The sequence below is a fragment of the Dermacentor albipictus genome, chromosome 8 (assembly GCF_038994185.2).
Source record: "Dermacentor albipictus isolate Rhodes 1998 colony chromosome 8, USDA_Dalb.pri_finalv2, whole genome shotgun sequence".
Lineage (NCBI taxonomy): Eukaryota > Metazoa > Arthropoda > Arachnida > Ixodida > Ixodidae > Dermacentor > Dermacentor albipictus.
In genome coordinates, this window is record NC_091828.1 from 77,238,168 (window position 1) to 77,264,874 (window position 26,707).

The 26,707-nt window shown below is 41.7% G+C and overlaps 1 protein-coding gene across 2 annotated transcripts; it reads left to right on the forward strand.

Annotated features, from left to right (window-relative positions):
* Position 1: 1 nt before the first annotated feature.
* Positions 2–26,707, forward strand: LOC135896022 (uncharacterized). Of its 2 annotated transcripts, XM_065424315.2 has the most exons (11): positions 2–180; positions 3,718–3,873; positions 6,690–6,880; positions 11,156–11,194; positions 15,211–15,243; positions 15,760–15,859; positions 17,278–17,384; positions 20,884–20,931; positions 21,383–21,418; positions 24,181–24,322; positions 26,261–26,707. In XM_065424315.2, exons 1-11 carry the CDS (start codon positions 111–113, stop codon positions 26,272–26,274), a joined length of 936 nt encoding a protein of 311 aa, XP_065280387.1. In that variant the 5' UTR covers positions 2–110; the 3' UTR covers positions 26,275–26,707. The 2 variants fall into 2 exon arrangements, with proteins under 2 accessions (XP_065280387.1, XP_065280397.1); XM_065424325.1 differs by lacking the exon at positions 3,718–3,873 and having other exon boundaries at positions 21–180.

A 26,707-nucleotide genomic window follows, 5' to 3' on the forward strand; every position in this document is an offset into this window, starting at 1 on the left:
TTCTCATTTCTATATAAATAGGTGCCTGAAGCAATCGGTACACAAGCGCATTAGCAGTAGCACAGAAATCGCTCTGTCTCTCGATTTAGCCATACAGGTTTACTGTAACCATGAGCTGCACAGAAATATTGCTCGCTGTCTGCCTACTAAGCATCCCTTGCAGTCTTGGGGCCAGTGATGGTATGCACAAAATTTTTCTTTCGACATTATTTCTTCTCATCTGAATAAAGGGAAAAACAGACATCCACCCGTTCGTAGCAATTGCTACAAAGGAAACCCATACGGATTCCTCGAAAGAAAGGCCTCATAGTTGAAGAAAAATTCGTCCTGGTCCGGGACTCGAACCCGGGACCACCGCCTTTCCGGGGCAGCCGCTCTACCATCTGAGCTAACCAGGCGGCTAGCAGATGGCAGGGCGAAGTCGAATTTGTCGACAACACAAAGCAAAGGCAAGAGTTTGACGTAGTAATTCTGCGGAAACCCGCAAGGTGGAGAGAAGCAATGAATAAAGGGAAAAACAGACATCCACCCGTTCGTAGCAATTGCTACAAAGGAAACCCATACGGATTCCTCGAAAGAAAGGCCTCATAGTTGAAGAAAAATTCGTCCTGGTCCGGGACTCGAACCCGGGACCACCGCCTTTCCGGGGCAGCCGCTCTACCATCTGAGCTAACCAGGCGGCTAGCAGATGGCAGGGCGAAGTCGAATTTGTCGACAAGCTGCACAGAAATATTGCTCGCTGTCTGCCTACTAAGCATCCCTTGCAGTCTTGGGGCCAGTGATGGTATGCACAAAATTTTTCTTTCGACATTATTTCTTCTCATCTATAGCAGATGTGTTCGCTTCGAACGTCAGATTCCTTGGCGATACATCGGTAAATATAAACAGGTTAAGACACTTGTCTGAACCAATAATATATTATTTATGTTAGGCTCTTCAGCTTTCCGATTGTTAAACTAAATTAATATCCAGTTTGTCTTGCGGTTTAACCCCGTACTGCATGAAACGTTACTTTCTTGCAGAAAATTTAGGCAAGTCTTTGTTTAGGCTAGATATGCGTAAACCAATCCCAATTTTCTAAACAAACGCCTGTTTGCAAATTCATGAGCAAACATAGATGCATATAGCGTATGATACGCAATTCTGTTCCGGGTAGATTTTTCGGCCATGCAAAGGAACATTTAAATAGCAGAAAAATTTCAAAAATATAAGCCGCTGAAAAAATCTTGATACTTTGCTTGAAGAGACTAAATGTATTTTTCTCAATGGCAGCAGTACAACTTCATTAAAATTTGATGACCACGTACTTTATTTACTTATTAATACCAAGGTCTACGCTAGATAATTTATAAACTTTGATTTTACGGGAATTCTTCATTTCCATAGTACTGGTGAGTTGGGCGCGTGAGGTATTGGTGGGTGCTATTACTTTTAGCTCTACGTAAAATTGCAGGCCTCGCAGTTTTGAATGCACTGGTATAATTTTCATTCTATTCTGCACCAATACCAACTAACCTATTCTGCACCAATAATTCTTGTAAGAAAAACATAGACCGTGCGGACAGTGAATTATTCCCCCAAAATTGTTTTTACGCAAGGATACTTATGTCTATTGTTCTATGCAAGACAACCTCTAACTGCATCCTCGATCACACATGTATATATAGAGCAATTAGTGCTTGCTTCAAAGAGTGAACGGAATGTATTCGTGCGATTAGCATTCTCAACGTGCGGCTTATAGCGCGTTAAAAAGACAAGGACGAAAGTGAGACATGACAGACACAGCGCCTGTGTGTGTCACGTCTCACTTTCATCCTTGTCTTTTTAACGTGCTATAAGCCTGACGATGTCTTACCAACAAGCCCAAATCACAGCTTTACAGCATTCTCAAGGTGCTTCAAGCACTTTCGGTGGCACGAAAAGCGATTAGTGCAAAAGCACAATACTTGAAGTGACCCGGTTAAAAGACCGTTTGTATTGTCCCTGTGGGTCCTCTCACGCGCACCCAGTGCTTACTCTCTCCTCTTTTCCCTCTATTACCCTTTCCTCAATCGCAGTGTAGGGTAGCAAACCAGGTGCTCGTCTGGTTGACCTCTCTGCCTTTCCTGTCCTTGTTCTCACTCTCTCTCTCTCTTGGGACACTGAGTTGTCTGTAGTCAAAGGGTTAGAGCATCGGGCAGTTACTGAGGGGACCGGGTTGGAATCCAAATATCGGGCTAACTTGGGTCACGGATATGTGAGATCGAATGTCAGCCGTCATTAGTTAAACCGTGTCACACCAGTTTATACTTATTTATCGCTCTTAAAAAAAACCTCTTTGAATTATTCTTGAATTACCATGTATGCGAAATTAGCTATGTGCCGCCTATTCAATGAACATATCCGACGCCAACTTGTGTCATTTGGTATAAGCCACTGGAAATGTGCCACCTTTAAACCACAAAGCAAAAATCATTAAAGTTTTTCCGGTGGTGCGCGGAGTCGAACACATGTCATTTATATTTGATCTCGTTTGAGTATACATTCATACTCGCGCCATGCGGGGACTTCGCTGGCAATTGTAAAATACTGGTGTTCAATCTGCGATACTTAGCTTTTTTCAATGAGCATTAGTTGGGTTCGAAACATTTTTAGAAAGGTCACACAGAGGTATTTTATGTTGTAGTAACATTTTCGCATCGGTAATCTATAACTTGGCCATCTGGCGTAAGGAATAACTTGCTAAATATTGGAAGTGATAGCACGTCGCAGAAAAATAAAGATGGTCTCTTCCATATCAAAGAGTTTTCTTTAACCCTTTAACTGACAAAATAAGAATGCGTCAGCCTATAATTGTTTTAGCGCGTGATTTTTTCTCCATATTGCACAAGTACAGTGCATACGAGATTGGAAAAGGTTTCTCCAGAAACTGAGCCAGACACAGTAGGTCAAAGGTATTGTTATCCTGCCGGTTGAAGGCAAATGTGTGGTTGAAGACTTTTATTTTGGTACTTGGTTTGACAGGGTAAACATGTGTTCATAAGATGCAGCTATAGGGAGAGCAAGAATAAGAGCTGACCTAAACAAACGGGACAATTTTCGCTGTGAGGAGGATATGACCAACGTGCGCTCTAAGAGAATGACGAAGCCAATGGATTTGGTCCCCAAAACATACCTTCATTTGGTGCTACCGAACTACCTTTTATCCACAAGAATATTTGTGATGCTTTCTGCAAACGTCTGTGTAAGACGGAAAGTGCTTCATGTTTACTGTTTTCATTCATCTTTCATTTGTAATTCAAGTTTTATATTATGTAATATTCAAATACGATGAAAGTTTTGTGCTCTGTGATATTGAAATGCAGTTAAGGTGACTGATATATCACGCAAATTTTAATTTTTGTTGATACTAGTTACCAATTATTTTTGAGTTGATATTCCTCAAAATTTATGATATTTTTACCCTGGCACCACCCACTTCACCGCCGAACTCCTAGAGTGGATCGCGCCAAGACACTGAGGAACAACAACAGCAATGACATCTGGGGCTGCTCAAAATGAACATTTTTGCGAATACTTGTGTGGCGGAGGCCGGTAAACAAAGATAAATTTAAAGGCACGTACTAATAATTGGCTTTCTCTAGTTTTTGCACATGGTTTCGGTAGGTCAAAGTTATTGCTTACCTGCCAGTTAAAGGTTTAACGTAAATACAGTATAGACGACTACTGCGAACACAGCCGCTTCGGATCCTGCATTGGCTGGTGCGGCTGCAGATGCAAGTACATCGGACCAGTCATCAAACTCTGATCCGTCTACAGTCCCTACTGATGAGGCGACAGTGCCAGTTACAGAAACCTCAGCGGATGCCGCCTCAACGGCCGATGCAGATACAAGTGAGGAAATCGGTTCTTCGGCGATGTCTAGTTGAATGGGTGAGGTCTGATCAGAATGGTTATTGCGTCTCGGCTATTGTTGAATATCTGCGCAGATGTGCACGGGAAAAAAATTAGGCCTCAGGGAGGTAAGGTTGTCATGACTCTAATTTGATGCCGTTAGATATCCTTGTTGTAGTGTGTAGGATAACAACGGTAAGCCATTTAGGTATTCACTTTTCTTAAGTGCGTGGACACATACATAGGCATACACAAGAATATGCCAATGTTTACTTCTGAACATAATTACCAGCATTAAGCTTTAGAAATGGTACATTGTAAACAAGCAATGAACATTAGAAAAAGTACGATATTACAAGAGTTTTAACAAAAAAGACCCCGTGAGGAATGAGAATCAAATTTTACAACATGGCTGTATCATTCATCTCTGATTATTCACAAGAAGGCGATACCATTTCGATGTTACTATGCAGTATGATCACACTGTTGAATTCTTAAAACTTTATTGTAAGTACATTTAAGACGTGTTCAGCGATTCTGATGCCCGGTAGGTGATGCATTGCGAGTAGGAAATGGGAGATGCTTAAGTATAGAACATAACTAGCTTTACAATGTTATATTTTTTATCCCTTGTGCAAATGAGTAATAAATCACGGTTCTTGCCATGGGTTTAGCCTGTGAGCTTCAATGTATATTTCGAGGTGAAATTTTATATCTTCTGATCAGACGTTTATTATGACGATTCAAAAGTGGATGGTGGACAAACAAAAGTAAAGCTGGAACGCAACTTTCTTTACAGGCAATGCGATGTGGATGTGTACTAGTAGCACACCGCCCGCTTTATAGCCGTAAACTTGATGGTATCATCTCTATGACGAACGAGAAATTATTTAGCTTTGTATGCTGTAGCGACCAAACAGCCGTATTAAGAAAAGTAGATGCAGCTGCGAAGTGACCTGCTTTCATTTTTCACACTGACAGGAACATTTATATGATTTGGCCGATTGAAAAAAGTGTTTCGTGCACTATGGTTATGAGAAAAACAACACATCAGTTGTTAGCCATTATGCAATCCAGGTTATGGTTTAAATAAACCAAATGAGGCTGTGCATTCGCATGATACAAAGTTCAACCGAAAGAAATGGTGCAGATACTTGAGACGGGCTTTGATAGATGCTAGTGTGCTTACTGGCGAGCGCTATTCAATGTAGTAATACCACTTGTAGCAGTGAAATGATCCTGAACGAGCAAATAAGAGCTGAGTCATGAACTGCGTAGACTAAGAAGGAGGACAAAAAGAGAACACACATAGAACTCTCTGGAGTGATTTATAAAACATAGTTCTATCCTTGTGAGAAAACCTGTCTCAGCATATTGAGCAGAAATAAATTCGACCGCATCTAAAACTTTCGAAAAATTAACTGCCAGTCCACTCAAAGAAGCGCTCTTAGCAACGACGAAACACCGTTTACGGCGCTTTCACGGAAAGCGGTCACAAGCTGCATTTCAAACAGTACCAAAACTGCAAAACAACCAACAAGAAACATAAAATTGTGCATTTCTATTATAGACAATTTTTTATCGAAATAAGTTATATTATGTAAATAGCTTTTTTTGCTGTATAGGTTGAAATAACATTTCTAACAAACTAAATGACCCATATGAATGAAGTGAAAATTTCCTCGCGAATCGTGTTAACTAATCAATATCGTGCTTCATTGTTTAGTACCGTTACCTAAAAATGGCGTGCACATTTACCAAGAGCATAAAAAGAAGCCGTACAATATCTTACGCACGATTCAAAGAGCTGCTCACAAGCCGAATACGCCATTCAGAACATGGCTATGTGCACTAGTAATGTTGATGCTTCGTTGCGTCCTGCAGCTGTCATATAATTTTCATCCGCAGCCGCAATATTTTTTTTTTGCTTGACAAGTGAAACAAGTGCGTTGCGTGCAATGCGGACTCGATGTCTCATTTTCTTCTCTTTTGATATTTCAGTAATGTACTTCTTCATTCCGTGAGCCGCTTAGAACATTTAACGCCCTGTTTTGCCGATATATCTCTTAATGCAATGCAATTACATATCATATAAGACGCTTTATACAGACGCTGTACAAAGGTTACCGTGTTTACACTGCCTGGTATCAGTTGAAGTTTTACCCATTCCAAACAAGACTGACAATTTTTGTGAAAGTACAGCTCTAATTACTAAGCCAGTTTATTTAGTTGTCATATGCATTCGGTCAAGATATTCTGATGAGTTACCGTGATAATAATAGGCTTATCTCGGCAGCTCTTTCATGAACTCGACCACTAATCTTTGGCGCCATCAGCTGAAGCTCACTTAGATGTTATTCCTGTTTCCAGGTTATCTCGTGCAGACTATGCATGCCTAAAGTTACAATTCAGAGAGCTGCAATGTTGTCATGGGGGTGCAGTATACCGTAGTAATTTGTAAATATTAGTGGTAGGTTTAGAACAAAAAATAAATAGATACGTGACCTGAGTGTCTCTACCACTTACAGTTGACTTTACGGAGCGCGACTGACTGTACAAATGAGAAACCATGTGTGTTCGTGTTGCGAACAAACCATTAAATATGGGGAACTTTCTTACTGCTCATTGTGCAGCGAATGCAGCCTCAGAGAGAATTGTTATCTTTAAGCCCATATTGATTTTCCTCCAGCGGACTCTATACTAGGTGCGCACTAAGTTCTGCAAATAGGAAAAACGCAATTTGGTAGAGCACTTACACAGATGCAGCAATTTCATGGAAGTGTGGTACGATGACTACATTTTTTGACCTTGTACAGACGACTTGACAGAGCAAGCAGACAGCCCAACAAACGAGGGGTCTACGAGTGAGCCTGCAGAAGGCAACGCAGAAGCAGCGCCCACTGAGGACAGCACCACGAACATGACAACGGGTGGTTCTGAAACGAGTCCTGATTCAAACGACAACTGCATAGAGGTCACCATTCCAAATATTTTGGGCATAGAAAAGGTAAAAAGAATAAATGTAATTGCGGGGATTCGTCACGCGATATTGCGGTCATTTAATTCTCGTTTTACTAGGCGTATCACGCCGAACGACTCGGAAAAAGGACCTGTTTGTACTCCCAGCACACCTGTAAATGTAATCAAGCAAGCTGGCGACATTTATTGCAGTGTGTGGCTCAAAAAACGTGCGAATTCTTTGCTATGGCTTGGCTTCGATATAATAGCTAGTGGCCCAACTTCGGCAACATTGGGCAAAACAGACATCTTCCCACAATAACTTAGCACTTAACTATTTTCTGTCTTCAAAGGTTGTCCCCAGTGCCCACGAGAAGTGGGTGTCCACCATTCAGGGCCACTTTTTCGAGCTAGGGAGCCTGTCTTCTAATAGCATTTTATTTTAGCATCTACGAACCCACCTTAACGTGTTTGTTCCAGTAGTTCGTGGTTGTTCGTACTCGTGTCGTCATGTTACAGCCCTCCACGTAAACGTTCACGCTTTTTCACAACACTTACAATGTGTTTGAAGACATTTAGGATTGGTCAAAGCGTGTAATAATTCACTTGGAGGATGAAGAGATTTTTGAGGGCACATGTTGAATGGGGTTGTTGCCTGTTGCGGCGAAGCGCATTAGTTTTACCTTTATAGTGCGGAAATCATAGGCTATAAAAATATACGGTTTGAATTCAAAAACATCCAAACTAGAGGAACACTCCTGCTTGAAATTAACGCCTTTTCATAGTGTTCATTCATACTTTAATTGTCACTCGCCACCCAAGATTCCTTAAACGTGCGTTCAATATATTTCCGCTGCAACGTTTCCTACAGGATGACAGCGTTCCCATTTGTTTTTGGATGACGCTTCAACATGCTGAAAAGCATTACTGTATTCTTTTTTAGATACGCACGAACTCTGCTGACTCAAATGAGTCGTCATCTACGGTCGAATGTATTGCGCTCACAAAATTTCTGTATTGCGATCTCACACGTTAAGGAGCTTCGATATTTTAGGTATGCGTTTTGCGTGAGCAAGACATCCAATGTACAGAAATACTAACAATGGAGCATGATATTTGTTTTTAAAAAAGCTTATTTCTACTAGTCTAAAGTTCAACGACTGTATGTATTAGAGGTGAATAATCATTAGATTAGGATAATTTTGCGATAACTCATTGATTCTTAAATGCCCCTAAGCTGTCTGAAGCCAAATGGGCAACCTTAAGGCAAAATCATGTAATATCCATCATTTTCCGGCAAGATATGTTCTGACCAGCACTGCCTGCAGGAGCTGCTGCCTTGTTTAATTCTGGCATTATTTGTATCATAATTCATATCACCACCGAATTTCACATTAAAACAATTGACTGGTTTGCTGTTTTGTAGGCATGACTGTTTATTCTCCATTTTGACGGTTCATATGAACAAGTATGGCAATGTAAACCTGCCATTAAAAGTGAGGGAGGCACGACCTTGCTGGAATAAATTACAGTTATTGAACATATATCGCATAAACAAATCAGAAGCGTTTTATCAATTCGTAACTTGTAGCAGTTTTTTTTTCGACAGCACTGATGGAGTAGCCAGCTATCTGCCTTGCGGAGGCGACAACAAATTCGGGCTTTCAACTCGCGCTCCCAGAATGGTGCATTAGAAACCTTTATAGTTGGTGTAGGACATAGCGTCAAATGGCAATGTTTAACTTCAGTAGCTTTCCAAGTGCCGCTGATACTGCAATTATTTTATGTGAAATATGTATTGATGTGCCCTACTGATGTTTCTGTGAGTGCATGGAAAATTATCACGGTCACATGTGAACGTCAGTCATCTTTGAGCTGTTGAGGTAAATACTCCTTTGAATCTCCCTTGTTCGTCGCCGTCTTGAAAAGTCTTACGTACACGTTGACGAAACCAGTGACCGTTGACAAGAGTAGGGAAGAGTCCAGTCCGTTCAGACTGGTTCCCGGACTCACAAAATGTTCGCAAAAGACACGGGTACTTATTCACAGTAAATTTAGCATTGTAGATGAGTCCTCAAAAAACGTTAATGATCAAATATGACAATAAACATACTCGCCAGAGACGGCCTGCAAATAGCCACGTTATACCAGCGAAAGCCTGTCTATAGACGGGGCATGTTGACGTTTCTAGAGCCCTTTATATGCGTGTTGTACCCTGAAGGTTCGGCGCGTGCAGGTATTTCATGAATTTGTGGTCCTACTTAACTGAACACAAAGCGATAGCCCGTTTACATCAAAACCTTCATCTTTGTCTCAGTTGCTTATACCGTGATCGTAGGCTCTTCAATCCCTTTTTTGTCCTCTTCCTTCTAGGATGTTTTAATACAAAATCCTCTTCCGTTTGCTGAGTAGCATGTATAGACGCGTCCATATACGCTGGCGCAATTCTGTACATTGTAGGAAATTGTGAATTGGGCTAGTTGGTACTGATTCATATCTACTACAGCTCAAACAACTAAGTCCAAGGGTACTTCGTCTTCGTTGTTGAGTAATTATGTACACTAGTAGGAAGAGCTTTGTCACCCTCCTCCTAGATGACAGTGTATAAAGAACTTTGTACGGAATTATATATGCTTTTTCCTATGATGCCTTCTTACAAATGAGAGCAGCATAGCATCGTGATATCATTTTGGAGACAATTAGAGGCTCTGGGGCGCAATATTCACCCAGTTTAACAGCGCCATGTTGAGCTGGTCAAACTTTCAGGGTTACCTGACATTGATCTGTCAGGGTTATCTGACTCTTATTTCTTTACAACACCAACCTCAAACATCAAGTCACCAACTGCGCATAGGTCCGCACCGACGACAGGGCGATTGCCGAGCAAGTGGCCATCGCGATGGCCATGCTGGACGGCGAAAAAGCTGTCATCTACAGCAACTCGAGGTCGGCAATCACAGCTTTCGCGTGTGGCATCGTCTCCGAGCAAGCTCTGCGCGTGATCCGGAGTGACGGCGGCGACGGTATTAAGCACCACGCACGTTGGACAGGTCGAAGGTGCTGGCCCCAACCTCAACGAGTCTGAGCACGAGGCCGCGCGTGCCCTAACCGTTCGCGCAGGTTCCGGCGATGACTCGGCAACGACGAGGTTGCAGAGAAGAGGGACGCGTCCTACACGTACAACGAAATTACCAAGCATGTTTACCTCGCGCGAAGAGCGTACCCATCTCCTCACCGCAAGCTTTATAGGCCTCAGGCTCTAACGCTCAGACTACTGCAGACGGAGACGTCCCGTAATCTCAGCCCCCTGCACACGATTTTTCCCGAGGGATTCCCTAACGGCGCTTACCCGCATGCTGGGACCTAGCCACGCTAGCGCACATACTCTGGGAGTGCAAGGCAACGTACAAAAGCCCCAATACCGCCTCGGCCAGTTGGGAGTCGGCCCCCTCACAACCCGCTCCTCGCCGACCATCTCTGCGTCGTCCAGCAAGTCCGCGGAGCGGCCGACAGGCTTGGCCCAGCGGTCCCGACGTGGGGGTCGCCCGCTGCGCGCTTACGCGCGCGTTGCAGCACATCGATAATGTTCGTCCACCAACAAACCAACCAGCCAGCCTTCACTGGAGGAAGACAAGGAATACTAATTGAAATGAAATTTCGGAGTTAATTTTCTCGCGTTGTATTATTCAGATATTGATACGTAGACGCGTGCCAAATACAATTACACTCAATGTGCACGATATGACGGTCGGTATCGAAAATAGATCACGGTATGTGGTCGCAGAAACGTCTTGCTGCGGGGAAAATAATGTCAGCCGCAATATTTTTGTGACACGCATTCCCCTAGACGGAAGAAACGTCAATAAAGCGCGTTCCCCAGCGTGCTATATCGAACCGCAGAATCACAGGCGTGGATTGTTTATTGGCCATAATCAAGACGCGACTACGTGAGTGCCTAATACGCTTTTCAATATTAACAAAGCATTTAGAGTACATTCAAAGAAACGAATAATTGTTGGCGTGACCGTAACATTTAGAAGTTCCCGAAACCTTCAATTGAGCTTGTTTCTATGAGGGTACACCATTTCTTCTTTTGTCTAGAGAAGATGTCGAGATGTCATCAGTTTATGCTCATGTCTCCCACTACATATAAGAAAGAAAAGTATTGTTGAACGATATGCTATCTATTTTACAAAAATACTATATCATTGAAACGACACGGTAATGAGGAGTTCCCACGTAGGTTATTGTTCCACCACTGAGTCTCAACATAAAACAAACAGGCAAACAAACAAAGAAACATGATTTTTTATTTGCCTTTCAGTGCCTCAAAGACAATCTCAACTTGTGTACTGGAGAAAAAGTAAGTATTATTCTCTAAATTCCGGAATAATTGCGTTAATTGTTTGTAAAGAAAGAAAATATACTTCCCAGAACTGTTGAAAAAAAGATACTTTACTTGCATCGTTTGCAGTAGGTAATGTCAAAACGAATGGTGTGTTATGCAATATTCTTGCCGGCACAACAGCACCACTTCTAACTACGTGAACAGAACGTTAGTTTCCGCCATGTGTGTAGTTTACAAATCACCTGCATACTCCTACAAACTTGGCAAAGCTGGTAGCCACGTTATGATATTTCCTGATGAGTATCATTCAGAAACTGAGACGTATATAAATTGGTCGCTTTGACATTTGGTCCCTGCAGCGTTTTTATTGCAGAAGTATTTGAATTACAAATCTTTGAAAATTGTTCGAAGAGGAGAAACTCATGGTATATTCATTTGATAGCGCTCACACATTTCAGCTAACCCCGCCTGTAGCAATGTCATCATCACCACCACTAATATCAAACGGTGTTCCAATACTACCAATAGCCCACTCAATGCTCTGAACAGCAGCGAATCAGGGCTAGTCAAATTTAGAGTGCTCATAAAGGGGCATGCATATATTAGGACAGGTAGTGCCTGCGGATCCGGATCATGAGACTGAAATAATAATAATAAGAATGGGCTGGGGTGCGTTTGGCAGGCATTCTCAGATAATGAACAGCAGGTTGCCATTATCCTTCAAGAGGGAAGTTTATAACAGCTGTGTCTTACCAGTACTCACATACGGGGCAGAAACCTGGAGGCTTACGAAAAGGGTTCTACTGAAATTGAGGACAACGCAACGAGCTATGGAAAGAAGGATGATAGGTGTAACGTTAACGGATAAGAGCAGATTGGGTGAGGGAACAAACGCGAGTTAATGATATCTTAGTTGAAATGAAGAAAAAGAAATGGGCATGGGCAGGACACGTAATGAGGAGGCAAGATAACCGATGGTCATTAAGAGTTATGAAAGGGATTCCAAGGTAAGCGAAGCGTCGCAGAGGGCGGCAGAAAGTTAGGTGGGTGGATGAGATTAAGAAGTTTGCAGGGACAACCTGGCCACAATTAGTACATCACCGGGATAGTTGGAGAAGTATGGCAGAGGCCTTTGCCCTGCAGTGGGCGTAAGCACGCTGATGATGATGATGATGATGATGATGATATCTACCGGCCAGTCTTTCCTTTGTTCTCTTCCTTTCCTCATGCTTCACTTCAGTTCTTCCAATAGAGATGTTACTGTGCGTTCGTTTATTAAATATGGCAGGAAAAATACCTTGTATTGAGTCTCAGCATGGATTTAAAAATAAGGGTAGGCGCACTCGAGAATGAGTCCCTATTGTAGCGAAAATATAGAAGTACATTATAGTAATATATTTCGTTTAGAAGGTAAAGCTGACTTTATATCACCCTCTCCAGTGCATACTACTAACGGGAGACTGCTCACACAATAAATGTCACAAAATAGTATAATAATGTACTTCGAATAAACGTCTTTGTGTGCCGGGTATGCCAGCTAACACAGGCATGAAGTCTAAAAAACAGTTACGAGGACGGGACGCATGGAGTTATGTCTTCGGAACGCTTCTGCAACTGAGAGTAGTCCTTTCGTTTTGTTTAATTAGATAGCTTGCTGAGATCATTAAACACTTTGAGTGTATCTGGTCTAATGGTGCTAACTGGAATGGCAAATTGTTCAATGCATTTAAAAACATCATATTCGGTAGCTTAAAGCCGCCGTCGTTTCGCTTACTTATTAAAACGGTTGGTTTTTTTGCTCTTGTCCCATTTTGCTGCTTGTATAGCCGTTCCTTTGTAGCCGTTTAGCTGACCTTTGAGGGTGGCTGTTAAATCATCGACACGTTAAAATATAGCGAAAAATTACTTGGTTATGGTCATCAGAAGCCGCACGCGCGAGAGGTCTCAGCAGTCAAGCATTTATTGAGATATTTCCGACTTCCGGTCACCATAGTGCTTTTTTTTTGCGTTTCAGGCGCGACGCATTATGCGATCGTTTTTCCTATGCTATTCGCGTTTTCGGAGTGTGGAGTGAGAGTGTGGAACCGCAGAGTCAACGCGACGTGCTTCAAGATGCTGAGAACGTCGTGTAGGCCGCGGCAGTAATCCAGTGATCGTGTCGGGCCAAGTTGGATCACTTTCTGTCAGTGCGTACACGCACGATATGTAGACAAGCGTACCTAAATATGTACGATCATGCCAACGGAGCTAAAATACGTGCGTATTATTTACCATTGTTTTATTCATAAGCCGCAAAAAGCAGTGGTTGCGTCTTAGATACAGGTGCGACTTTGAGACGAGAAGACGCGGTAGTATACACAACAATTTATGTGCATGTTGAACTGGCAGTCAAAATGAATGCCAATTTCCTCATTACAGTGTACCTGGTAATCACGCAGTGCATTTGAAACATAATTTGGAATCTAGACGCACCCGCCGTGGTTGCTCAGTGGCTATGGTGGTGGGCTGCTGTGCACGAGGTCACGGGATCGAATCCCGGCCACGGCGGCCGCATTTCGATGGGGGCGAAATGCGAAAACACCCGTGTACTTAGATTTAGGTGCACGTTAAAGAACCCCAGGTGGTCGAAATTTCCGGAGTCCTCCACTACGGCGTGCCTCATAATCAGAAAGTGGTTTTGGCACGTAAAACCCCATAATTTAATTTAATTTTTAATCTAGACGCGACCTATTTTTGCCATTACTGTGCAGTGGTTGCAAGGCATAGACAATGAACAATAAGCTTTGAGTAAACTGAACATTCTCCTTTTCTAAAGTACAACCATTTCACCATTTCACTTCTGTGTGTAATGTATCGCATCAGACGACCGCTTGGGTGAAGGCACTACCGTGTCTGATGGGCCATTTCAAGTGGGGTGTATAGGTAGTAATTGCGCATTTTTTTCCCTCGCTGTTATGCTCGCGCAAGAAAATTGACCTGTGCGTGCAATTCGAGCGGGGGATTTAATTTTTTTAACAAAGAAATGTAGCATGACTGACGGTACAATAAACGAATATTTAATTACTATGTAAATATGATGGGTCAAAATAAAATGCAAAGAGTGATTATCGCACCTAAACTTGCTTTCTATGAAGTCCCCAGCACCTTGGCGTAAAATACGTAAATTTAACACATTTATCAACAGTCCATCGTAATTCGTGACTAAAGGAACCAAGTCCCAAAGTTTGAGGACGCATGCTGAACATCTGTGGTGTGAAATACAGGAAATATAGAAAGAGGAAGTGAAAACCACATTCTGCAGAGGGTAGTGAGAGCTGCGAAGGCTCACAGTGGCCGTTCGAAACTGCTCGCTTGTACAATCGTCAATTTCTGGTGGCCGTGTAGGTGGCAAGACGTTGTTGTAACTGTTGGCTAATGCTAAAAGGAAACAGTCTTGTGAAGCATGTTGCCCGGCTTAGAGCTTAGGACATGCAATAGGAATTAAGATTGCTCATAGCAAACAGCTGCTACTGTGATGCCTTGTCGCTTTTGGGCGGTCGTCATTTCTATGCTTGCTACAGTTCGTTATGTGAAATCGACTTCGAGACCATAGATTTCCCACATTTTGAGCACGCAGGCGTGCGCTCACTTGACATGGTCTGGTATAGTACACTGCAACATTGATATGCGGGGAAAAATCTAGCGGAAAGAAAACTGTTCAAGATATCATTGAATGCTAAGCAAAAGAGACATGATATTGCGCCATTTTATAATAATAGTAAATGGGTGAAATAATGCTACTTCGGAATGATTGTTTCAATAAAACAAAGCAAAAATATTCCTCTTTGCCGACTACTTCCGCTGACAGAAGATCTTGGGTGCCGGGTTCGCGTCTTGTAGCCTATTTGATTGTTTGCGTTAGCTTGAATGCTTTGTTGAAAACACGGGAACACGCCAGCGTTAACGTTTTCGACGTTAATGTTTTCTTATGTTTGAAAGTTCCTTATGTGATTTTGCTTCTAAGATGTTATCTTTCTTTTTTTTTTTCATAGACGCTGATTGAGGGCGTGCTGTTATTAGTAAACGTAAGTATGCCTTACCTCCCATGTCGATCTATTCCCATGTCGCGCCCTCAATTATATTGCCTCGGTAAATATCACTCTGAGAAAACTACGAAATAAAAGTTTTGACAAGCAAGTTAATTTTGTAATGCAATCGAAGGAGGTGTTTCTGCATTCCGGTATGTTAACATTTCGTTCATCTGCAAGGCGGCAATTTTTTGTTAGTGAGCGGTGCAGTTTGGTCCACAAAGGTTGGGCAGTTCATTTGTTGGTACGTGATACCAAAAAGGCGCTTGTATAGCGCACCCATTGTGAGGCCCACAAGAGCCACACAGACACGTGTTTGGCGATGTATTCTACTGCGTCAGTTTGCCTACAGCAAAGTTCTTATGGCTACATCACCTTACGGGTCAATGTCTATTCTAGAATTAATCTGTTTGAGTTAGCTTATCTTACCGGAAGATTAGGACACAAATACATATTCAAAGCAACCTGAAAGAGATAACATAGGTGTCGGTGTGTTTGTCATATCTTTTTCAGTGTACCGTAATTGGTGTCTTCGAAAACTTAACTCCAATGAACGCGCTGAAAAGCGTGCGAGATGTCCTTGTCGCCATTCTGAAGAAAGTTCTGCCACCTGGTAAGTTTTTTTTCTAGCGTAGAACTACGCGACGGATTATATTTGTTGTCGTTTTTATGCAACATACAGTAAAACATGTGCGCATATTAGACTTTTACAAATAATTGTGGGGACGCTACACTAGCTGCTAGTCAGCTAGATGGTTTCCGTGCCATTAAGAACATCTAAGGCAGAAGTTTGCTCAAATGATTAAATACATTCCCTGTGAGAAGAGTATATTCTCATTTATCAAGTGTTCATTGACGTTGCGGCTACGTTCTCACTGAAAAGCTGCAACGATTCTGATTTGTTGTTGAACAGCTTTAACCATGCAACCCTGTAGCTCATAGGTACTGCTCCATAGTATTGCTGATGAAATAAGTAGAATAACTGTATTTTGGATCGTCCGTGCAAATTTTTAAAGTATAGAGCAGAGTATACTGCAAAACCATTCGTTTTGCTCTTTGTCTGTGAATGCACCCTAGCCTAGAAGATTTTACCCCTAGTTCGCAAGGAAAACGTCGCTGGCGAGAAATATAGTAACTTTCACTTCATTTATAGAACCATATCGGGAGAGCTGTGACGTCGTAAGATTTGTAATACGCAAAGTAGAACACCGTGAAATGCAAAAGGTTGATACCCATCACCCAAGTGTGCCCACAACAACACACGCACGCAGAGGCATGCACGCACACTAATGTTTACCTTACCTTTTTTTTTTACAGCAAAGTTGTTAATGGCTAGTTCGCCAGGGATCGTGTGCGTGTATAGAAAAAAAAACTCCCCATACGTAGGCCAATCCCAAAGTTAGTGCGATGCCGGGCGCACCCACAGTGGAGGTGAAGCAGGTGTTAAGAACTCCCCGTAGGTGGACCGATCCCGAAGATAGTGCAATGGCGGGCCGACCCGTGGTGGAGGGGAAGCAGGCGTTAAGAAATCCCACAGGTGGGTCGATCCCGAAGATAGTGTAATGCCGCGCCGACCCACGGTGGAAGTCCAGTTCTGCATTAAGCAGCCCATATACACAGCTTGGATGGTCATGCTTGTTCACCGAGTGGACGAGCAATGAGTCTCTTTTTTTGAGCTTTTGAAATAGTCAAGAAAGTACGCTCAAAATTAGTAGGCGTGTGCAATTAGGAAGTTTGCAGCATTCACTTACCGTCAGGCAGGGCTTTTTGAAGAGACAAAACAACCCTGTGAGGTGTGTTATGTCCACTATAAATCACTGTACGATAGTCGTTTTCCAGTGGCTTACACTGAAGATGCGAACATTGAAGTATTTAATTTTTATATCACTGTCTATGAATAAAGAATATTTCCACTCTTAATGCGTCTAGATAGGTATATACGTTAATGACCTACCGAGGTCAATATGTTTTTGAATTGGGCAATGTGCATGTTTCTGGAATTGACAGTAAATTATATGTACTTTATTACAGTGGCTACATTGTTGGAGAAGATGCACATGTCCTCTTTTAGCACCAAAATTGAAGATAACGCATGTCGCGGAGCTATCAAGATCGGTTTTCCCAGCAGCCTTGGCAAGGTATGCAAAGCGGAACCTTATCGGTAACAATGGTTTGAAGCAGAGTGTAATTCATTAGGAAAAATGGACATACTTTCAATATTATTTAGTAGCATGAATATTGAGAAGTGTACACCATCACGATGAGCCTACTTTAAGGCCATGATCAGCAATCACCGCTGTCCTGCGCCAACATATTCCAACGTGCACCTGCGAATTTCTTAATTTCATCACATAGCAAACTATCAGGTAAGGTAGGAAGGTTGTTGAACTTGTTGAGAGAAATTGTGGATGTTTCACGGCTGTATCAGAAAATAATATTCTTTGACGCAAATAAGCACTTCAGCCAAATTATTAACGGAACAATTGTCAATTGGGGCAAAAATTTTACTAATTATTTTAGTTTGCGCAGACAGCGTAATGTTTGTAATCGTATTGCAAGAGAAATGCCTCCTGCATATCTAGGAATATATTATTGAAAATTAGCAGTTCAGCGCAGCTTCTTTGTGAGCGGTAATGTACGGTACGGTAATAGATTTTTCGCAAATGATTCATGTTTTTGCACAAAGCCTAGATGGTTTTCAACTTCGGATGGACTTTTGAAGCTTCTTGTGTGCAATTATGGAGCATGCCAATTGACAGGAGCACATTGTTCCTTGTTGTCCTGAGTCAATCAAAGTATTTTTGAAATTTCTCAGTGTTTATGCTGTGGCATAAGTTTGTGGCATGAAGTTTTTTAATTTACATGATGTATCTTTGTACCTGTAAATATGCATATTTGAACTTGGCTCACTGGAAAAGAAAACGCGGTATAGACGCTGTCTTAATAAATCAAATTGACCAAGGAACTCGTCTTTTTTGCGGAAGTGTGCCACTTTTACAAAATCTTTGTTCAGGCCACCTGGAATACCGAGTAAATGGCCTATTCAGTTTTCCTTGTGGCATATTTGTCAGAAGTGCTGAATGCCACACAATGACCACCACACGTACATTAGAAATAATAGGCTTATTTTTCTACCCTTAAAATGATTCGGCAGTTCACTTCCTAGCACAGAATACCAGACAACATGAGCACGTCTTCAGACTGCGCATCATTACAACGTGAACTAAAGCACTACCTGTCTAGATATAAATGCCTATGGTAACAAACGCAAGCTGTTTATCATTATCTATGTTATTTTCTTGCTTTTTGTGACATGTTTCAAGTGTCTTGATCATGTTCTGTATTTTCCTTAGTACCTGCCTTTACCTATAATGTCTTTTTTTTTCGTCGACCGCGTCGAACGCTTCGTTCTTTATCCTATGTATGTATGAAGTGAACAGTTTGCTGCTCTTAGTGCTGTGTTCATTGAGCTAGCTTACTTCATCGTCTTGTTAATTAATTTTGTTTGTAAGTGTTTGCATATTACATGTACAGGGACTGAATATTTGGTTGAACCTCTTCGAAAAGGATTTTGCACTCACCGCAATACTGTTCTTGCTCAAATTTTGCAGAACGATCGCATTTTGTTGTCGACTTCGCTCAGTATAACACTTGGTAGGATGAGTCGCCTGTGTTTTAAGACAACAATGAGAAAATGTCTTCGCATATGGGAAAAAAGGCGTCTAAGAATCCGGCCCTGGCACAGACTTGTGTCGCCGCCTGCCGGCAGCAGCAGGACAGCAGACGAAATGGCATCTTGAAATCGGCCGGTTACCCGGCAGCGGCTCCTCCCTGGTGCTGCCGGCAGGCGGCGACACAAATGTGTGCCAGGGTCGGCTTTTCAGGCGCCATTTTTCCCATAGGCGAACAGTTTCTCATTTTTGTCTTAAAAAAACAGGTGACTAATCGTGCCAAGTATTAAACTAAACGATGTCGACAACAAAATGCGATTGTTCTGCAAAATGTGAGCAACAACTGTGCAGCGCTGAGCACAAGATCTTTCTTGAACGCGCGCAATCAAGTAGTCAGGGCCATGTATGTATGCCCGCGTAGTTTGTGCCATCTATAGGCTCAAGGAACAGTAAATGAAATAAATGTAATGAAGAGCCTGCAATACGATTGACACTCTCAATGAGAAGATAAATCTCGTATCTGAGGCAAACATGATTTTATTATGCCAATATTAAACTGCGTGGGCTGTCCACCACTGCTCTCGGCCGTGCACAAAGGTGGAATGACGACGAGCAGGTTGAAGGTGCACTTGTGGACTAATGACTACTCGGTGTGTAAAATTCAGACTTGCGATGAGGCATAGACGCATCCTTTGTCGTTTAGAATGTCCTGTCAGTTTTCTTCGCAGAATCAATGCCCGGTAATAGCGAAATTCGGTTGAAAAACAGTCGCAGCGGCACCTGGCTCTAGCAAAAGGAATAGAATTCTCTATTCATGAATATAGTCATGGAAACAGTTTTAACGTACTAGTTCTGCGGATACCCGCAAGGTGGAGAGAAGTAAATACTTAAGAGCAAATGAGACATACACCCATTCGTAGCAATTGTTACAAAGGAAACCTAGACAGGTTCTTTGATAGAATAGCCTCGCAGTTGAAGAAAATTACGTCCTGGTCCGGGACTGGAACCCGCGACCAGCGCATTTCCGGGGCAGCCCCTCTACCATCTGCGCTAACCAGGCGGCTAGCAGGGCGAAGTCGAATTTGTCGGCAACACGAAGCAAGGGCAAGAGTTTGAAGTAGTAGTTCTGCGGAAACCCGTAAGGTGGAGAGAAGTAATGAATGAAGGGAAAATCAGACATCCACCCGTTTGTAGCAATTGCTACAAAGGAAACCCATACGGGTTCCTTGAGAGAAAAGCCGCATAGTTGAAAAAAAATTCGTCCGGGTCTGCCTGGTTAGCTCACGTGGTAGAGCGGCTGCCCCGGAAAGGTGGTGGTCCCGGGTTCGAGTATCCGACAAGGACGAATTTTCCTTCAATTGTGAGGCTTTTCTTTCAAGGAAGGCGTTTGGGTTTCCTTCGTAGTACTTGCTACGAACGGGTGGATGTCTGATATTCCCTCTATTAATTCCTTCTTTCCACCGTGCGCATTTCCGCAGAACTACTACGTCGATCCTAGCTTAAACTCTTGCCTTTGCTTCAAGTTGTTGACAATTTTGACTTTTCCTTACAATCTGCTAGCCGCCTGGTTAGCTCTGATAGTAGAGCGGCTGTCCCGGAAAGGCTGTTGTGCCGGGTCTGAGTACCGGACCAGGGCGAATTTTTCTTCAGATGCCAGGCTTTTTATTCAAAGAACCCGCGTGGGTTTCCTTTGTAGCAATTGCTACGAATGGGTGGATGTCTCATTTGCCCTCAAATAATAGCCATGGAAAGCCCGACAAAATGTAAACGCAAAACATGTCTTAGCAATATGGTTGAAATAGGAATGTACAAACAGAATTCTTCTTTTTCTAAGAAGTATTCAGAATACACGTGCTCGATAAGTGGATATCTGTGAAATTCCTCGAACCTATTCCTCATGAGAAGTGCTACCGCATTTCTAGGACTACAGATACGTTATAATAGTTTTGTGTTGTTTTCCCTGTAGTGCACGGACAATACGCTGAAGCTTTGCGAGAATGGAGAGACAGTCGACGTAAGTAATCGTCATGTTGATTCAATTCAGTCGGTTTTGGCAAGGAATAAAAGGTCGTCTTGTGAAATCATCTTGTGCCACGTTGATGCACATGCCTGTAGGCCGAATGGGCAGCATGAAGACACAGAGTGTTTTTTTAGCGTATGCCGGACTTGGGTTTCTTCTGGTTTAGATCTCTTCAAACGCAGATTAGGGTGGTGTCATGCCGGGACCACTGCAGATTCCTCGAATATTTAGTGAATGCCTGGGCATTGCTAACAATTTGATAGGTGAAAAATAAAATGGCTAATAAATTATACACTATAATCGGTCATTCGCTCATTCACAAGAAAAGTGCATCGGGCTTCTGGTGGAACTGAAGTCTGAAATTATAAAAAGAAATTATGGTTGCGTGTACTAGACAGTCCAAAACAATTATTTTCTTAATGTAACAATTAAATTTTATTTACAGATGTCAATTATAACGTCACTTCTGTCGACCATTGGGGTAAGTAGAAGCAAACATCCTTTTAACTATGGCACTTTTCGAGAGGTTCTTCGAAGAAATTTGCTCGGTGTTAAATTATACTGTGGCCAACTTATCTATCTTTTCTTGCTAAGGATGGAAATAAAAAATGAAATCAAGTGATAAAATTCAACTTTCAGAAGCTACTCACGGCGAAAATCAACTGCATCTAATAATATCGTTTGACTTTTCTCGGCCAAAATATACATACTGAAGACGAAATACACATGGGTACATTTCATAACGCAGAAGAGAAATTAATCTCACACGCTTCTTGGCTAATCGGGAATTACGAAGACATGCGTAGTAACAGCTAATTTTAGGGGCGCCTTTGAATCTCGATTCATGTACTACGCTAACAGCAGGATCTCACATCGATGAGCTAGTTTCCGCTTCCCTAGCGGCAAACGTGTTTTCCGAAAATAAAAGGACAAAGCTGAAGACAGAAGGGCCAAAACATTACCGTTGACCGATGTCGCGTAATAAATGCATGCATGATTTCCACAAGTGAGAGAAAATATGATGATATGCTTTACAAGACAGCCGGGTTCATCGTCCTGAGTCATTGATGGCGCTTGTCAAGTTTTGTAGGCTTCATGGATGACCCCACAACCTTACTTATTTGCAACCCGTTTAAAAGTAAACTGTTTGGAGTGCAGCGGGAACTACTAAAGTATGTAACCCGAAGTGTTGTTCTCCAGTATGTTCTGCTAAAAAAAGGAAACTGATATTGGCGCCGAATAAAATCGGATTGGAGGCAGCCTTACAGCTACAGCCTTGAGATGTCTATAGCTGGAAGAGTCTACTGTCGCAGTTAATTCTAGTAACATTTGACCTATATAAACTCAATATAAGTTTCAATTTGCAGAGGTGTTATACTATTTTGAAGCTTACAACGATAAAAAGTTGAGCTAGTTGATAAATATTCATTATGTAAAAAAGGTCCGGCGTGCAGACAGGGCACAAGTGGATAGAAGCGTTCGTGTTGTCCACTTCTCTTCTCTTGTGTCCTGTCTGCACACCTCACCTTTTTTTGCATACTGAGTGTTACACTATAGGAAAAATAAATGTGAACAAGCTCTAATTTTCTTTGATTTAGAATAGCGTTTGTGCAATACGAGGCTAAAATTATGAAATAGAAAGTGGGTGCTACTCATAAGGTTCCTTGGCACGAAGAAATGTACAAAACAGTTTGAAACCGAGGCATCCCTAATTGAGCCGGGCATCATTAAACATAATTTGCTTGTTGCTCCAATCTTTGTTGTAATTGTCACGTTCCTGGGAAACTAGGACTTAGAAAACTGTACGTGGTAGGCAGCAGTTGTCAAGGCCATTTTATAATGGTTTCATATGCTATTCCATAATGCTTCCATGTCATTGACTAAGGATCGAGGCACAGCTTTGCAGAAACGTGTCTTTCATGCTGCAATAATGACTTTCGAGAAATAATTCGCGTAGGCGGTGCCTCAGTACTAGCTACACGTTGCGAGTATAATAATTACGTGGCACTCGGTGCATACGATCGTTCCTGTAGAGAGCGGACATGGCGTCGTCTGAATACATTATTAATAGGAGCATGTGAAAAGAGCTCTACGAGTTGCAGCTAGTCTCAAGTGTGCGCATTTAAAGCAGGCCTAATGGTAGCCTAAGCAATTTCTACTGTTCTGTAATGCAACAGAGACGTTTAGCCACCTCCAATGTCTACCAATTGGATTGGAAAAACTTTAATAGAAGTCCTGCAGGACGCACGTCAGCGCGCAGTGGGCGTCTCCCACGCAGGGACAGACAGGGAATACCTGACGGCCGCTGCGCGAGCCTGCTGGACGGCCCATTGCTGGTCTTGTAGGAGCGGCCTTCTTAGGGTCTTCTCCCACCTACCAATTTCAATAAAGTTCAGAGGAGTTGACAGCACTGCTTATATTAGGATTTCAAAATGTTCCAAAATACACACAACACGGATGTACGGAATAATTTCAGCGTGACATTTCGAGCTCAGGTGACAGTAATTGAATGCTTAGACACTTTACTCTGCCTAATAAATTTTAGATGTTAAGCATAACATTTTCTAACGTACGTTTCACGAACTTGTAAGCTCCGATGTGGTGGTGCTTACGACGGCAGATGTGAGGATAAGTATTATAAATGTTTCTCGGGATCTAACAGACACATTCTACAGCGGTGGAACGTCTCTTTCGGTTATGACTTTGCAGCAAATAATTTTTTTCTCACTGAGCATGAGTGGTACATAAAAAATTTGAGCAAACATTTTTGCCCGAGCTTGTTGCATTTACACGTTTTACAAGCGGACAAATGTTTGGCTCTTTGATTACACAGGTTAAAATAAGAGATAGTGCTACGTAAATATTTCAAGCTCAAGATCAGCAAAGTAAGTTCATCCAACTGAAACCACAGCACGAGATCCCCTTGGATGAAATGAGCGTTACATGCAGTTTGCGAGTAACACTAGAGAAAGTGCCACATTTTGTGCTACTTGTTCATATATTTCTTTTTAGACCTTAGGATGTGTATTTGTAGTATACAACTGAACACAGATCAAAATTGTGCGGAAGAAATTTTGTAGCATCAAAAAGAAGCCTTGGCTGGAGAGTGAGCTAGGCACTGACATTCCTCACCCATGCACTCATGTTTATAGCCTAGTTTTAGGGTTCGAATGTATACGTCAAAATGAAGCCGCACGTTTTACTGGTGGTGCATAAACGTATGTTTTTTTTTAATCTTTACAGTGTACACTCGAGACACTGCTCACCACTACGCCAGATGAGCTCATCCGCACATTAGTGTGTGACATTGCGAGAGCTCTGGGCGCCTTGTTTGGAAATTTCTTCGGCACACAGCAATTTATTCAAATGGTTGCAGGAGCAACCTGTAAGTATGAAACGCTTAGCAGATTAACATTTGCACTAAAAATAACACCATGAATGGATAGAACTTTCGTGTTTTTCCTTCTGAAAGAACTGAAGAAATAAAAGGGACAGCAGTGCCAAAGGAACACTGACCTTGAATATATTTTCCTTAGGAGACCTTACCTCGACAGCATTAGCTCAAGGACTCACTGGTAATGCATGTGCACATATATATATATATATATATATATATATATATATATATATATATATATATATATATATATATATATATATTTAGCCCTGATGAGACAGGCTGACAGGGAGAATAAGAATACCCTAATGCTACCAGAGAATAAGTAGAAGTCGGTTGCATAATTGTCATTGCAACCTAAACATGAATCAAATGTGGGAACTTAAAGAGATTAATTTTTCGCCGTATTTCATTTGCCACCGCACGCACTGCACCATTTGCGCTTATTTTCGACTTCAATTTTGTAAACTGCAGAAGCCATGTCAAACAAATATCAGCAGGTTAACATTATAGAATGCCTCGTGGATTATTCGCAGAGCCAACAAATGGATGGTGAATTCGGCACTTCATTGTAGGGCTACGTGCACTGATACAGTTTACGGGAATTTGTTGCCTTTATTATATTTCAGCTTGTCAACAATATAGACAATACGTGAACCTTTAGACGCAGTTGCACACAGAGTGAATGCAAGTAAACATAAAACTGCTTTATTGCACTGGTAATATCGTCAAAGCCAGTTATTGTTGTCATGACAGTACTCAAGTTTACATTCTCGCAAATTTTGTTCGTCTGTTAAACTTATCGAGTAAAAAAGTACAGTGAGAGAAAAACGCTTGTGGTTAGCTGACTGATCTTCATATATTTCTTTATAGTTGTCCACTGAAAAATTTCCCTGCACACGTTATCTTATGTCGAACTGCTTCCAGTAAACGTGAATATACAGGGCGTTTCAATTAAATTGAGCAAAAATTAAAAAATACAAGTGCATTGTTGCTGTACAGACCCAAACTAATGTTTCTGTACAGTAGTGCCTCGAGCAGCTAGTCACGCGGCAATCTTGCTTGTATTCGGGGGCTTCTTTTACGCTAGAGAAAACACTTTTATGTAGCACGTTTTTTAGCAACCTAAAGCTCTACAGGGTGTTTTTTTATATTGCTCTACAATTTTCTCAATGACACGTTTTCATTTAATTATAATAATTCAGAAGTCTGTTAAATAATGAAGAAAATTTACTTAATTAGGTTGAACGCAAAATATACTCTATTTCCAAACGACGGAAAAACATTAACTTGGTTTAGCCCAGCTACATGGCTTTTGTACACTTTCAATGTTTGGCTCAAATTACGTGAAACACCTAGTATATAATTGTGAATGCGAGGACGGTTCACTCGCTACTTAACATATTCTAAGCCCCAACGCCCAGCTTAGGTTTTAAGGGGTCTCTCACGTTGCTGGACAAACCTCTGTATTCTGTAATTTATAATGTCACCGAGAGAACCCTCCACAATCGATACGCCTGATTTGAATCTAGCAGCGGCGAAGCACACAGAATTATTAACAAAAAAAATATGTGCACTTGTTGACACTACTTCTTAACTACAATATTCTAGCGCTTATAGTAGGGTAAAGTAGCTGGAGCCGCGGGTAACATATGTATAAAAGTTTTCAGATAGGCTTACTAGACCTATCGCATGCACAATGCTTTCACAAATACTGATATTATTTGTAAATCAGACTACTTACTATATATATATATATATATATATATATATATATATATATATATATATATATATATATATATATATATATATATATATATATATATATATATATACATATATATATATATATGTATGTATATAACCATTGCAACCTTGCAAGGTTAGAATATTCATCCGGTACTACTGTTCTTCTCTTTGTAGGTCCAGCGTCGTAAATTTCGAAATATCATCAGGCAGGATGTCATCAGGCAGCTTCGAAGTGCACGAACAACACTTCGCAAGAGGAACTTGCTTCTCGTTAACATCACTGGGGCATAGAGACACCACTGTTCCCACGAAAATATTTCTGACTAATTCACACTCATGGATGCCTTCCCTGCAATAAAACATCTAGTGTGCTCAGGACGAGTGGATGGAAACTCAATCTGTATTTTGTGCTAATGTGCTCTCGTAGAAATAATGAACATCACCTCATCGCAAGACATTAGTGCACAATTCCTGCCACCACAGAGAAATTGTGATCATCACGCCAACATCACGCAAATGATACAACTACTAATCCTGCTAATTTCCATATTTCTTTTACCATAGGCCAGCGTCCTGTCAATTCTTTGATAAATGTGTTTCATTAAAGACAATATGCGCATA